Source organism: Macaca nemestrina, chromosome 2, assembly GCF_043159975.1.
Source record: "Macaca nemestrina isolate mMacNem1 chromosome 2, mMacNem.hap1, whole genome shotgun sequence".
NCBI classification, from domain to species: domain Eukaryota; kingdom Metazoa; phylum Chordata; class Mammalia; order Primates; family Cercopithecidae; genus Macaca; species Macaca nemestrina.
In genome coordinates this window covers 101683498-101699360 of record NC_092126.1, presented here as the reverse complement: position 1 = coordinate 101699360, position 15863 = coordinate 101683498, and the positions used below count along the sequence as shown (strand labels likewise).

General features: G+C 45.1%; 1 protein-coding gene across 3 annotated transcripts in view; it reads right to left on the bottom strand.

The window, feature by feature from the left end:
• Nucleotides 1–585: 585 nt before the first annotated feature.
• LOC105480207 (activin A receptor type 2B) overlaps nucleotides 586–15863 on the bottom strand; it is a 39446-nt gene continuing 24168 nt past the window's right edge. The window contains exons 3-11 of one of the 3 annotated variants that reach the window (XM_071091457.1): nucleotides 15753–15862; nucleotides 15431–15558; nucleotides 15205–15348; nucleotides 14453–14596; nucleotides 13897–14045; nucleotides 12258–12372; nucleotides 11405–11543; nucleotides 11181–11311; nucleotides 586–10615 (exon numbers count right to left, since the gene is read on the bottom strand). In XM_071091457.1, the coding sequence (XP_070947558.1) occupies nucleotides 10421–10615; nucleotides 11181–11311; nucleotides 11405–11543; nucleotides 12258–12372; nucleotides 13897–14045; nucleotides 14453–14596; nucleotides 15205–15348; nucleotides 15431–15558; nucleotides 15753–15862 (1255 nt within the window). In that variant the 3' untranslated portion in view covers nucleotides 586–10420. Of the gene's footprint in view, nucleotides 10616–11180; nucleotides 11312–11404; nucleotides 11544–12257; nucleotides 12373–13896; nucleotides 14046–14452; nucleotides 14597–15204; nucleotides 15349–15430; nucleotides 15583–15752; nucleotide 15863 lie in introns of all 3 variants that reach the window. The other 2 variants (XM_011738769.3, XM_011738770.3) reach the window with 2 other exon arrangements.

Below are 15863 nucleotides of genomic sequence, written 5' to 3'. Positions count from 1 at the left end.
GTTGGGGAACCATGAGTTCCTTTAGTGAGATTAAGTCCAGATCTCTGAAACCGGAGACCTGCTTTGCTAATTCCAGGTTGGGGATAAGGACCCATAATTGTATTTTTTAATCGCTCAGCAAATGACTCCAGTACTCAGCAACGTTTGGGAATGGCAGTTTGTCATCTGCAGTAGTCCTGAATTACAACTATTTTCAAGGCTTCTCTGCTCCACTTACAACAGTATTGCTCAGGGTTGTCTGCAAAGTACAGGACTGGTGGCAGAGGATGGGGGAATGGGGGAGTGTCTTGGACATTTGGAAAATATGCTACCCTGCAGAAACTTACCCAAAATCCCAGAACAGTTCGTTCAGGAGAACGGTCCCCATTCATAGTGTCCCCAACTAGACCCTGGACTTCCGAATGGCAGAAATGGAGACCTGTGCTTAGCTCCAGCCCACAGGACCATGGCAGACTAGGCATTCAGCCATTAACATCTGTTAGTATTACACATACCAAACAGGAACTGACTTGAGTCAGCCCTCTAAGCAAGGGAACGCCATTTTACTTCTAATCCTCATGAAAGGAAACTCCAATCCCCGCCACGTAATTAAGAGAGACAAGATTGTTTTATTATTATTTTATTTTCATATACAAAAAGATAAAACTTGAAATAGTTCTAGATTTTTCCTCCTATTGTTGGGGTGTAACTGCTTCTTCACACAGGGGGAAAAAACTACATTCACATCGGTTTATTTGAGGACCCAGTGCAGAGTTCAAGCAGCAAAACCCCAACTTAGCAGATCTAATTTCAAACTTGACACTCATTTCTAAAATTACCACAGTAAAAAGGAACAAAGATCCACTGCAAATGAATGAACTATGATACAATGTTCTTTCCAAAATGTTTTCATTTTGCAACTGTAATTACATGGATGTCTGCTTTAGGCCATTTTAGGGGTGTGTGTGTGTGTGTGTGTGTGTGTGTGTGTAATATATATATATAAATCAGCACACTTTTCAAATCCAGACAGGGTAACAGCAACAAGCTTAACTCTGTATATATATATATATATTTTTAAAACATGATACTTTAGTATAACTTTTGTTAATTCAGTAGTACAAGCTATTTCTGTTCTACAAAATTTTTATTTTATAGCTACAAGGGTGAAAAGTGACCTACTACATTTACATCTCACATATCCTGGCATACAAACAGTACTTATTGAATTTGAGCCAAAAACTAGAAGTCTTTAGTTTTAGCACTTGAAAGAGCTTCCTTGCTTCTATAGCCTTAAATCATATATACTGTCACATTTCCAGAATTTGCAATTACTCATCATTTTAAACTGTGAGAAACAGGTGAACCCAAACTTTTAATTACAATTTTTATATACAAGTTAGGTAACACAGCTCAGTAAGACTTAGCTATCCATCCTAAGCCCAACACACACATTCTCCACTAAGTTAGACAAGTCTTAGGGTTTTCCTTCTTTCCCTTACAAATAATGTACAAATTTAGAAGTAGCTGGTAAAACTGATATATATATATAAGATGGCAAATAAAAGGTGACATTTTCTGTTGGTTCCAAAACTGTTCCTGCAAATTTTGTTCTTTGCTGTGTTCTTTAACCGTATGTGTTACATGCAGAAAGCTCTTTTCATAAGAATTGACATCAAACTTGATGTAAGTTAAATTTACAGTACTGTATAAAGTTATTCAGATTCAAGGACAAATGTGGAAAAATATTAACAGGTGAAAAACTTGGCCTTTGACACTACCAATTAAGATCATGTCAAGTTCATAAGCAGATTTTTGTACAGTTGAAAAATGGCATTGTTGTGGATTTGTGGTTTGGAACTGAAATCTAGAAATATATTTCTACTCTGCGGTAACCCTCTCCCTCAATTCTGAAGTACCACTCAACTTTTTCTCTGCATTTTTACAGAATTATAGAAAAAAAAGAGAAAAAAAAAAAAAAAACCGCTGGCATTTTAACAATTCCTTTCCTCACTGGCAGTCTTAACATTTTCAGATGAGGTCTCCTAAAGAATCTCTAATAATCACTTGCTCCCAGTCGGCCTTTCATGATGACTTGGACACTTTTCCAATTAAAACTCAGATGTTGCCTAATCTTTCCTACTCTCATCTCTGTCATTGTTGGTAAAATTTGGGCGACTGCATTTTTCCCTTATGGAGAAATTATTTGGCTAAACACACACTTAACTTGTGGCAGTGCTCTGAGAAAACCCCACTCGGGCTAAAGCACTTGCAGGGACTGAAGTCAACAGTCCACTGAATGGGGCAGAGACCAAACACTTAAGATGACTGACTTAGGACCTTCACTGGGAACACACTGACCTTGTGTCCCATGGTCTGCGGAACAGCAGCTCTGCAGGACAGCAGGACAGCCCAGGAAGGTAGACCATGCTCATATGGCTGAGTTACCACTTTTAATCTTGGTCTGCCATCTATGCCCCAGAGACAAAAATTCAGATGTGGTGACTGCTGGTTAATTAAACTTTTTGAACTGGTAAAAAAGGCTCTTTAAAAAATATATATATTTATTTAAAATACATCAAAATGACAAACAGCCATATCCCACAAGGCCTAATTTCACAGCAACTTATGCTACAGACATCTTCCCAAAATGCACTATGGTGGATAGTGGGTTTTTATCCTGCCATTTAAAGGAATGTTCTACATTTGAGCATTAGCGACTGGAAATGTGTTACAAAGAGCTTATCTTTGGAACTAATTTGCGTGCAAGACCAGCCAATTAAATCGCTTTGCCTATTCAGATACACGAGAATACTGAAAATGGCAGAATTCAAAGAGGAACACAGGAAGCACCATTCAGATGACACTCTAGACCCATCCCACCACAGTGCCAGGACGAGCTTGCCAGAAGCCCTTTCTTCAGTCCTTGGGAAGAGTTTTGCTTTAAAACAAGTGCCCACGCTCAGTAGGGTTCCTGCATGTGTACGTTAAAAGTCTGCAGTATCAAGAGGACCCAGATGGTGACACTGTTCAACATGAGGTCTGAGGTAACTGGTTCTTAAAATATCTGGATCACAAAAGTGCATCCAGAAATTAGAGCTGGGAAAAAGGAAAAAGGTAGAGGTGGGGGACTAGAAAAGACAAGTAGAAAAAAGCTTACAGCAGTTGCTTTTGGGGGGAAGAGAGTGACAAAAACAAAGGCACAACAGAATTACATTCCAAGACACGTGGCTGCAGAGCAGAGAAATGTTCTTTTTATGGGGAACAGATGGGGTTGGTTTCTGGAGTGCTACTAGATCTGCTGGAACTAAATTTATTCCAAGCATAAAAAGGGTAAAGTGTAAACCTATACGCTTAACCAGAATGAATAATAAGCACAGCTGGTTTAAAATGACACATTAGGGATTCTCTTGATAAAACTATCCAGTCCAGTGCACCTCTGTCTGGAAGCAGCAGCTTGAAGCCAGCGGGCAGGGTCTGGGGGACAAGTCTTTAGCTGGGCCTCAGGACTGGCCATTATGCATACCAGAAATTAATTATTCATTATAGATCGCCATCAAAAGTCCCACACAAATAACCATCCACTCTCTGCCTAAAAATAAACAGGCTAAAATGAAGACCACTTTCCATATTGTGGCAGTGATGCTAAGCTTCCTAAGAAAAGCAGGAAAACTCTGGAGCTATTTGAAAGATGCTCTGCTGTTACTGGGGTTCCGAGCTTCTTCACTGGGCTCCTGGCTGACTCCACAGATTGAAGCAGCGAGCCAACCCAACCATTCTCACCTCCAAAAGAGCCCTGACCAGAGAGGACAAAATGTGCCTGGCAGCTCTCCATTTAATTGGATCACTGCATCCACATGCCACGCTCCCCACTTTTCTGAACAATTACTTAACTGGGTAATTCTGTCCCCCAACCTGGATAATGTGATCTTAGGTAATTCAGTTTGGTGGATTACTCAAACCACCAGATTCTCATTTCAAAGTTTTTGTACCTGAATCTTATTCGAGTCCCATCCCACCCCAATCTGCACCCCTATACAATTTCTGTTCCCCCAAACACTCTCACATGACTATGTCCTATAGCAAAAGCTTACAAACCAATTTTTGACCGCAGAACCCTTTGTTCAACAGAAATCTCAGGAGGAAGCACCAATGTAAAACACACTGCAGGCCCTCTCTCCTCCCAGTCTACAAGAAGCTGAGCTGAAGTATCACTGTCCTACACAAATACAAGTGGAGTTTTGGCCAAAAAAGACCCGCAAATTGACTCCAGTCTGCCAGTGTATCACAAGAATCCATATAAGCGCTAAGTAAAAGTTCCACACCACTCATGCTCCAGTGTACGTTTCTCTTGAAAGGTAAAGCTCATTAGCTCTGATTACAAAATCATTCAAATTCACTAACTTTATAAAAATAATCTGTGGTATAAAACAATCTCCACACTGTGTAGAAGAAATCTGTCAAGTGATATAACTAAATATATATGTAGAACTATCGATTTTTTTAAAGTAAAGTTTCAAGTGTTGTGTATCTATTATACAACCTATTCTTTTATTTACAATGCTAACATTCTGACGCAAACGTGATTAGGACAGTCAGGGAATGAGCCCACACCCAACCAACAGAGAAGTTCCCAGGACTCAAGACAGAACTCATGCATTTGCAAGAAGACCCATCCTCACCTACCTGAAAAACTTGCGGGTCATATTTTTCGTAACTGTGAGCTCAAAAATGTAAACTTTCCAAGTGAATGTAATACTCTTCTGTAGATGTCCAGCATAGCCCAGGTTTATATAACCCATTACGTGTGCACACAGAGTGGTGTGTACATTGCTTTAGTGTCCTGTGGTTGGTTTACAGTAGTTCTCAGAATTACCTAGGCCCTAGACAATCCAAACACTGCCCTAGAGAAATAAAGGCAATGCAGGGCCCATCACCACACATTGGCATTTAGAGAATATGTGTTTCAATTACTGAGGAAAAATCACTTCAGTTATCTCTATGAGCTGCCGTAGGAGCAAATAAAGTATCACTGGTTTTGGCACTACAGGGGATACGGGAAGTACCACAATAAAAAAAGTCTTGTTTCATTCATACCTGGAAGATACCGTCATGAAAATGTAAAAACTTGGTAATAATTTAAATAATGATAAATTCTTTAAATTCAAATTCTTGTTCGAACTAAAGTTTACAGTGGACCCAAAATAAACATAAAACATTCAAAGTGTCCCACTAGATAATTTGGACTTTTGTTTGTTGGCAGGCCTTTTGGAGCCACCAATTGTTTTAAAAAATGTTATTGGGTCAACTGAATTAATTTCCAAAGGGGTGTTTTTTCTACAAAACTAAATCATTATTTCAAAAATCTTTTCCAACCTTCTAAAGGTTTGGGATACATTCATAGGTAGACTGCTGGTTACAAATCAACTACCTGGAATCTTACTTAAAGAATTATGTGTATAACCCTGAATTCATTAAACATTTACAAAACTAAACTGAGAAGATGTATATACAGTTCATCAACTGAATTACTGGGCCTGTTTATCTAAAACATTATCTAAAACATTACTGTCAATTGAGATTTAAACTAATCATTACTAGATTGAACATGTTAGCTGCTGAGTATTTCATTAGTTTAGAATTTGCAAACAGCCATTAACTAAAAGAATTCATGTCACCCCAGTGAAAAGGAGAAAAAGACACCTTGTCCCCTTCTCATTCTGGCTGTTTGCCCAGGATGCAGGGTAGATAACTAGATTCACGGAGCTTCTTAAAAAAGTATGGTCTGATGCCCCTGAAATGGGAATCAGGCCTGGCCATCTCTCCAAAGGTGTGCCATCAAAAACTCAACAGGCTAAAATAACGGAGACTGAAAATCAAACTGAGTTAACTCCTGGAAACTGCTTTCCAATTAGTTTATTTTTCTAGTGAAATCAAGTTCTCGAGAATAATAACTAGCTGTCCAACTTCTAGTACCAATTCTAAAAACTTAAAAACGTACATACTTATGCTTATTAGATTATTTTAAAAACCAGCAAGTCTTTGTGTTACCAATAGGTGCTGGAAACTTTATACTACATACTAAAAAAGGCAAAATTCTAGTTTCAAGAGGGCCATCCAATACTCCCACTTTAATAGAACAGCCACCTCCCCACCCTCATGGCTCAGAGCACAGGGGCCAAGCGACAGGCTTTCTGAGTCACACACAACACACGAAGGACATTCAATACATAGCTGGGCCTCCTTCCACCAGGGAAAAACCCCACACACAGCCAGAGCTCACAGGGCATAGTAGCAGGATGGAGGAAACGAGAATATGGCCAACTAAAGAGAAAGGTGACAGAGCCCAACTACAGGACGAAGTGCTTTGCTGTCTAAGTCATGTCAAGAGGGTCAGCCTAGCCTCTTAGGGCAATCGAAGAACTATCTCTGTGGCCTGGAGAAGAGAGACCCTTCCCTTTGCTAAGAATATGTGAGCAAGAGTCTCTATCCTCCTGAAGATGTTCAAGGCTGGAAAACAACCTCTTTGTTCTGCAGAAACACCCCCAAGTCCAGACAGGATGTATTCAGAGTCAGAATCAGCCGGCATGTGTGGATATGCCCTCCCCCCTCCCCAGGCAGGACTGGTCCCACAGGCTTCTCTCCAGAGCAGACAGGACAAGAAGGCCATGCTGGACACAAAGCCTAATAATGCTCACCATCTTCCCTCACAGGCCGGTGTCACTTTCTCCTAAGAATAGCCCATTTGCAGCCCTTGCCCACAAGCAACTCATGCAAGGAACTCCTGTTGAGGACCAATGGTCCCAGGAGAAAATCCAGCTTATGCCAGGCCAGGATGTTCTGATGACTATGTCTATGGCCTTCCCCAGTGCCCCATCACTGAGGGCCCTCTGCATGACACTGTAACACAATGGCCTCTGTCCTCACTTGCTTCCTCCTTCTGCTCATTACTGGATTTCTCCAGCTAGGGATGACTTCTCAGTTATCACAGATGCTTTCAAAGAAGATTGTTCCCCAAGGCCCATCCCTACAGCCAGGAGCCTGCTTGGATGACAGCACACTAGAAACGAAGAAGCAAGGATCCTTGGCTACTCTCTGCTAACTTGGTCCCCTCCCACCCTGCATGGAACAGCCCCTCCCATTGACAGGGAAAACGATGCCAGGCCCCATTTTCCCCAGTCTGTCAAAGAGCCTGAGGTCAAAAACAAAAAGAAAGCAATTATCTGAGCCCCCGAAAAGTGCATGTTGCATGAAGTTATTACAGAAAACAGCACAGGCAGAGGCTGTATGACCCAGTAAATTCAAAGTAGGGCTCTAGATGGCTCACTCCTCAAAGAACACATGACAGCAAACAGACAAACATTTTACCTGGGGCAAAAGGCCCACCTGTGCTCCTAGACCCATGCCCTATAAGGAGATCCCCCACTTTTTTCTTGCCATCAGAACCAGATATACCACCTGATGGGTGAGCTTTACACCACAATATGAGGGGAAGAGCGGCCTGAAGCCCAAAGAACTGGCATGGACCACCCTCCTCCCCAGCCCCACCAAAAACGTACCATCTCCTGACACACCATCTGATGGCGAGGCCCCACAGGGACACTACAGTGGCTGAGCACACAGTGGGCCGAAGGGGGAGGCCACCCAGAGAAAAGGCAGGCAGGCCTGACCTGTCTGTACTGTGTCCTGACTGCAAAGTCCCACACCAGAACCATGGCTCAACCCTCCCTTGGCCAGGTCAAAACTTCTCACAAGAATCAAGCCAGCACACAAAAGAAAAACCACCCAGAGGAACTAAAATGAAACAAAGAGGCTGGGGTTTAGTGTTCAGGTAGTATCATGATCTAACTATTCCTGCAGTAAATTTGCTACATTTGTTAGTGGTTTGTTTCTTCTGAGGATGAAAAGTAAAGATGCCTGCCCTGCCTGAGGAGAAAGCTAAAAAAATTAGATATGGCACTTTTCAATAAATATTTTAAAGCTTCTTAAAGAAATAAATGGTAAAGAAAAGCAACTGCTGTAAGGCCTGTTTTGCCATTAAAAATTATTCCAAGGGAAGAAAAATACCACAGCACAAAATCAAACCATTTAAAAATAAAAATTAAAAAAAGACAACACAGCTTACCAAAACCCTGTTCCTGTAACCACTTGGCCAGCCCACATTTTGACCCATGAAGCAAAAACTGAGCTCTGAGAGGGAAGCAAACGGGCCTCCCATAGCACCCTGTGCCTCAACACCCAGAGGAAAAGACCCCCGGGCAGCAAGCCCCAGACACTGAACATAGCACGCCAGGTAGATGGCCAGGCGTGTGCAGTGCCCCCCCACACTGTGGACTCCAAGACCAGCAAGAGCGAAACCCTTCCCTCCCAGACACGCTACACTAGAAGACTGGCCTGAGTCATGGTGTGCTTCACGGAGGTGCCACAGATCTCTTCCAACGTTGCTGCTAATTTGCTGAAGAAGTTAAATCTCAAGTAAAATCACCCCATTCAGGTCTAAGGGCCATCCTTCTACCAAGTTTAAGTGGGGTTGTCATTCTGAACATCGACGGATCAAGTTACATGTTACATGTGAATTCCATGTGAAGCTCCAAACAACCCAAGAGGAGGCGGACTCTTCAGTTCTCACCCAGGTCAACCTCTCCCCACAGCCCCCGCCTTGCCTACCCTCACGATGAAGAGATGCACTGTTTTTAAATAAAATGATCTAAAGAAACCAGAAGGAAAAGCCTTCACAAACAAGACTGATGAATGCCCAGACTTGGCCCAGACAGCCAACCTACAGCTGATGACAATTATTTACAAGGGGGCGTTATCAAACAAAAATGGTAGCACTCCCTAGAAGATGCAAACTTTTTTCTTTTTCTCTATTTCTTTTAAACTTTCTTGTCATAAAAGCCAACTTACATTAAAATATACTTACTACAAGACAACACAACTAACAAAATATATAATAAACCTTACACAAGTAGAAAATTCTGAGGTATTTCTGGTTTGAGGTGATCTGTGGTCGTGAAGTTTTAATTCTTTTACTTTTCAAAATTTAAACCTTGGAAGCCACATAGCAAAGCATGTGTATATGTGGATGTATGTTTTGTTTGAAAAAAAAATTTAGCATGTTTCATAAATTAAAAAGAATTCAAATGTTGAAACAGCAGCATTAGGAACATTCACTGACTAGAGCAAGGTTATGGCATAATAGAAAAACAGTTTTTTTAGAATATGTACCACTTTAAGGGGTCTGGAGAAAGTCTTGTCCACGAGCCACAGAAAGGGGACAGTATTGTTACCACCTGGGGCAGAACCAGAGCTGCAGGACTCTGGGTCCCCAGCGAGGCAGGCCTTGGCAGACTCCACCCAGGAAATCCTCTTGCCCTATCTGTGCAAGACAACCCCCTGTGGGCATTTCCCTGAACTGCTCCAAGAGGAAACAAAAGTATTTCAACTTTTCGTCCATTAAGGGCATTTACAGCATCGTGTCTTATGAAGAATGTATTCACTAACCTGTGATTCTACCCTCACCTAATTTTAAAATTAGGGAAGAAAAAATGTTTCACCCTATGCCCAAGGCCAAGTTAGTGAAAAGAAACTGGTCAGGGCCAGCAGGTAAGTCAGGGCTGTACCCAATCTCAGACTTTCTCCAAACCCCACTCTTGCTATTAATGCTCGGCCTCCACAAGGTCCTTCCCCTCGATTCCTGGTTACCTGAGAAGTAGCCTCCATAGTAAAGGATGCTGCTCCGAATGTGCCCAAGTCCAGTGTAGCTCTGTTCCAAATCCTACCCCCAGTACTGTCCTCCCCTTCCAACTCCAGTCCAAACCATTCTCATCCCAGTTTTTTTCTCGGTCAGGACAACACCCGTTAGATCCGTGAAAGATGTATCTGCTGTTTCTTAAGCTCACTAAAACAAAATAAAAGGAAGGGAGGGAGGGAGGGAGGGAAGGAGGGGAGAAGGGCAGAGGGCAGAGGAAACTCCTCTTCTGAGGAAAGTATGTTCTTATGTAACAGTCTTCAAAGGTTCCTCTAGGTAGAGTTTGCAGCATTAGGTTTCCTAAGACAGGAGGTGGGTTTCTTTGTGTCACAGATTCTGAGACGACAAACAAAGAGAAAGCGGGAAAAACGAATCCCAAAGGACAGGAGGTGGCTGAGGCTCTTCAGCATGGCGCTGGTTCTGCATTCACAGCTCAGCACCTCAACGCCTGCTGACGTGTCCGCTGTTTGTGATACAGTAGAGCAATATGCTGGTAAAAACTGATCCAATCCAAAAAATAATATTAATAATAATAATTATAATAATTATAATAATAATAATAAGTCAAGGTAAAATAGCAGCTGCATTTTATGTGTTTGTTGGTTTTATGGGATTTCCAAAACAAAACACAACTTTTTTTCCTTTTTTCTTCAGATCCACTGAGTCTGGACAGACACTCATGTCCTGGGCTTAGATGCTTGACTCTTTAGGGGGCAGGTCCACATTGGTGACAGAGGTCACCAGGGAAACGAGACAGTCCGAGGTAGTGCCGTTGACCGACCTCCGAATCAGGGACACCCGCTCCTCCACACAGCCCGCAGACAAGCGAGCCTCTGCATCATGGTCCCAGCACTCCTCGATGGTCACACAAAGCTGGGCCAGGCCCTGAGCAGCATAGGGGAGATGGGAAAGACACCTTTGTTAGGGCCCTTCAATGAGGAAAAGCTTTGGGGGACAGTAAACTTGATGTTCCCAAGGATCAGGCAGAGCCCACTAGCCCCAACCACAGCAGCAGGTCCACCAGCAGAGGCCTGGGGCAAACTTCAGGAATCAACATGCCTGCCTTCATGGCAGTCATCTTTCTGAGCTTACTGGCCTCACTCCACAGCCCTAGGAAAGGTTCATTGAACCTCAATATACATAGGAGGGAGAAGGAGACACCCAGGCCCCTACTAGGGCAGACATGACTACTTGCCTTGAAGAACTGATATTCAAAAAAATCGTATTCAAAGCCCAAACCATACAAGGGCCCAAAATGTAGCAGTTCTGGGGATCAGAAGGACATCATCCTACCTTACTCCCCATAACCCCTGGAACATATTCCTGGAGTCCAGGGAACGTAGTAGACTTTCTCTTTGCTCATTCCCCCTTGATTTCAGCTTACCTGCTACACATGAAGGGTTTTCCCTTCTCCACCCCCTTGCAAAGTTGCCTGCACCAGGCCCCTTACCGGGTGTTTCAACCAGTGATCCTTAATGGTGGGCCTCATCTTCTTGTGCACCACCACCTCCTGCAGCTCCTCCAACGAAGGGTGCTGGCCAATCTCTTCCTCAAAGGGCAGCATGTACTCATCCACGGGTCCTAGGAGTAAGAGAGAACCTGGCAGGATCACTCCAAGGTCCCACTGCTCCCTATCCCTCAACCTAGGATGCCCAGGGCTGCCATCCTACTTACCGTCTGCAGCCTTGCAGCGAGACACAAGCTCCCACAGCACCAGCCCCATGGCATACATGTCAATGCGCAGGAAGGCATCTCTCTGGAAGTTGATGGCTCCCTCGAGCACCTCAGGAGCCATGTACCGTCTCGTGCCTACCTATGTGAGGACAGAGGAGGACAGGGTTTACAGTGACTGGCCATACACACACAGCTGGGACATGGGAGTTACAGCCTCTGTGCACCAGATGGGGGCAAGACAGAGCAAGTCAGACAGGTTATCAATGATGGCAAACCTCGATTCACCACATTCACAGCAGTTACAAGAGGTCACAGCATCAATTATACTTGGATAATACTTTTTAAATACTATATTCTGGAGATAATAGTAATCTAAAATGGAATTCTTACCAAATTAATACAAGGAACTATAGATGATGTGTATTTTACTGAGATTAAGACCAAAAACAAAGGGAGAGGGAGAACACTTAAAAATAATAACAGTGATTGTTTTAGGAATTATTTCCTAAGTTTAATTTTTAGTTAATTTTTCCAGGTTCTTTGTTTGGATCCTTAGTACATTTCTTTCTGTTTTATCTTAGGAATTAAAACTAAAAAAGTGAGAGCCAGACTACGAGGACTAGTGGTCAAAACCCCAATGTGGAATCTCTACGTTTCCCAGCTGACTGTCAGCTACACTGCCTTCCTGGCCTTGGTTTCTCCACTGGTCAAATAAGAGCATTGTTCTGAGTTCTCAGACAGCTCTGAACACATGCAGTCACCCTCATCTGTGCACCTCGCCAGCTGAGCACGAAAAGGGCAAAGTATCTACCCTGGGCCTGCCCCTGTCTTCCTGCCCTGTGAGGCTTGTTACCTGTCCGTGGGTGTCCCCTGGAGGTTTCCCTGGCTCAAATCGAACAGCCAAGCCAAAGTCAGCCAGCACGGCTGTGAGGTCGCTCTTCAGCAATACATTCTTACTTTTAAAGTCCCTGTGGAAACAAGTGGGCAGAGATAAAGCTTAACATCATGATCAACTCCCACTTTGGTTCCCAAGATACTGGAGTCTATGCCCTAGTCAGTCCCCAGACCAGGTCATCCCCTGCTACCTGGGGTGCAGAGGTGAAACAGCACAGGCAGGCAGCTGCAGGAGCCCACATAGGTGTGAGAATCCCTCAGTGCACTTCAGATGGAAGGATTCCCCCCCTCAGGATTGGCAAAGCAACACCTACCCTAACAGCTGGGCAGACCCTGTCCCAGTCCCCACACTATCACAAAGGCCAGCCCATATATTCTCAGAGGGGTTGTGGACAGGCACACTGGCCTGGGATGCAAGTTTTCTGAGAAGAATTTACAGCATTTGGAATGTGAATGAGAATAGGAATTTAATATTAGCTTTCCTAGGATCCTGCAGATATCCCTTAGGGCCTCGAGTTCACCATGAAGGCCGGGTGGAGCAAGGGTGCTGTTGCATGCGCCCAGCTCCACCTCTAACTAAGCAAAGCTATTTGTGGTACTCAATTTCCCCAGTGCCTGTCTCAGCCCTGTGAGGATTCGACTGAGTGGTAAGTACAAATGCTTAGGGCCACACCGGGAATACTTACTAGTGTTCCTATTAAGTTGAGCCATATAGTGGAGACAACATTCAACCTTTTGACCTATAAGAATAGCACTTTCATACAGTCAACCTTCTATGTCATTACTGTTATTACCATCAGGGACCCTTCAGCTGTGAACGCTGGAATTTGAGGATCATTCCCCTCCCTCACAGTCACAGAACCAGACTCAACTAGCTATAGGACCTTGGCTAAGTCATTCAACTTCTCTGTACTACTGTTCCTCATCTGCAAGACAGAGCTGAGAAATACAGTACTTGTCTCAATGGGCAGTAATGAAGGTTAAATGAATTGACACTTCTCAAGTGTTTAGAGCATTGCCTGCCATTTAGTAAGCAGGACAGTGATGAGCTCATTCAGAGTTTCTTAAAGTGTGGTTTGAGGACCCCAGAAAATCTCTAAGACTGTTCCAAGGGAATCTATAAGGTCAAAATTATTTTCATTTATTTGCTTTTTGAAGGCTCATTCTCTTAGGAGCATAACTCTATGCTCCTAAGAGCTACATGAGATGTGGTGTCATCACTCTGACAGCGAATGGGATGTGTGGGTGTGCTCGAATACAGCAAATATCAATAGTCATAATCCATTTACACAAAAGTCCTTTTAAGAGTATAAAGGGGTCCTAGACAATTTGAGAACTACTGAGCCAACTCTCCAACCAAAGTAATGGAGTCAGCACTTCATGTGGCCATTAGAGGGCACCACAAACCAGCTTCGGAGGCCATGCCATCCCCAGGACACAGTGGGAAGGCCAGGTTTTGTGCCCAGCTGCCTCAGACACACAGCAAGCAGAATAAGTATGTTTAGGAAGTTGAGACATCTCCAGACACTGCTCTCACCCACCAACCCTTCCTACAGCTCCAAGTCAAGTGCAGGAAAGGCATGTGCTGACCCTAATACCTGTGGGCAATAGACGGCTTGTGGCCCTCGCCACGGCACCAGGGCACGTCCTCATGCAGGTATGAGAGGCCTCGCGACATCGTCTCTGCTACATGACACAGTTCGTTCCATGTGATGATGTTCCCCTTGAGGTAATCCGTGAGGGAGCCCTGAGAGAAGACAGCACAGAACTTGAGCGCAGATTCTGGGTACAGGACAGGACCCAGCCCAGCCCTGGCAGAGAAGTCTCAGTGGGCCAATGACTAGGCTGCCCTCCTGGGAGGCTACTACAATTGATATGGAAGATAGATGAGGCCAGGAGGCAGGGAGGGCTAGGGGGTGGGAATCATGCAGTCACTACTCTTACCACAAAAACTTATCCCAGGGTGAGAGGTTCCTATCATAGGGGCACCTATGTCCACTCCTATGGCAGGGGTAACCTCATCGTGGATAGTGCTACCGGGGCAGAGTACCTCATGGTGGACACCTCCACAGGGAAGGGGTCATCATATTATGGAGAGCCACCAAGGGGGCATTCTATCTCCTCTCAGAGTCCATTCTGATGGGTGTGGCTCACCTTGTCGTGGAAGGCCGTGATGAGCCACAGCTCTACTTCGAGGTTGGAGCCTCGCTTCTCGGCAGCAATGAACTGTAGCAGGTTCTCGTGCTTCATGCCAGGTGTGCTGAAGATCTCCCGTTCACTCTGCCACGACTGCTTGTCCTGAGGCCGGGGGTGAGGGGTTGGGGGGACAACTGGCTGGTTTAGCCCTGCTACAGTCACATTGCCCTACAGCAGAACAACCATTCCCCATTCCCCACTCCCGAGCCTCCCAGCTGATTCCCCACCCCGCAGCCTCGCAGCTTCAGCATTTGTAACAGGACCAGGAGAAGATCTGTATTAAGCTAGGTCCTGGAGCATGAGGCCAACAGTGATCCCTGAGATCACTTAAGGCTAGCACTTTGATTTACAAACGGGGCCACTAAGGTCCACGGACGGGAAGTGAGTGACCCCGTATCACCCAACAAATGAGGCAGAGCCAGACCTGGTGTCCAGGGCCACTGGAAAGAACTCAATGTCAAAAACAAAACCTTGGAAACCGGGGCAAATCAAGGTTTTGCAAAGCCCTACCCTAGTCCTATGATAAAATTCCACAGTTGCATGAAATCTACAGACCAGCCAAGTGTAACATGAGTAAATAGGCCCAATAAGGCTCACTTTTCTCTAATACCACAATGTATTTGGGGTTTGGATTGCCTCAGGGCAGGAGAGCCTCCAGTTCAAGCTACAGTGGAGGCAGAGGACCTGGATGGAGCCCCTCAAATACTCACCTGGAGTGGGAAGATCTTGACAGCTACAAAGTCATTCATGAGCTGGGCCTTCCAGACACAGCCAAAGCGCCCCCGAGCCTTGATCTCCAGCAGCTGCAGTGGCTTCAGGCCCACCAGAGGGGATGGGGGTGGAGGCCCAGGGTCCTGGGGGAGAGCAAGGCTTAATAAGGTCTGGCCTGTCCTCCCGACCTCTACCCTGCCCTGCCCCAAGCCAGCACTGTCTCACCTCATGGATGTCCACATGACCGTACGGGGGCTTGCGATGCCGGTACATCCAAAAGGCCAGCAGGACGATGAGGGAAAGGCCCCCAATGGGCAGCAGTGAGTAGGCCAGCACCGTGAGCAGGGTGGGGGCTGTCGGAGGTGGCTCATACGTGACTGGGGGACACACAGAGCCCTGTGTCAAACAGTCTGCCCACCCTCACACCTCCAGAGCCAGACTACAGGGCCCTGTAGCCACACCCCACCCAACTGAGGAGCCAAGAGCTCCAAGCCAAAGAGGCCCAGGTCGGCTGACTCAAGGCCCCACTTCCACACTGCCCCCTCACCTTCCGGGCCCCCAGCCTCTGGCAAATGAGTGAAGCGCTCGTTGCAGAAGTTGCCTTCACAGCAGCAGAAGTACACCTGGGGGTTCTCCTCAGTGGCCACACACTCCTGCC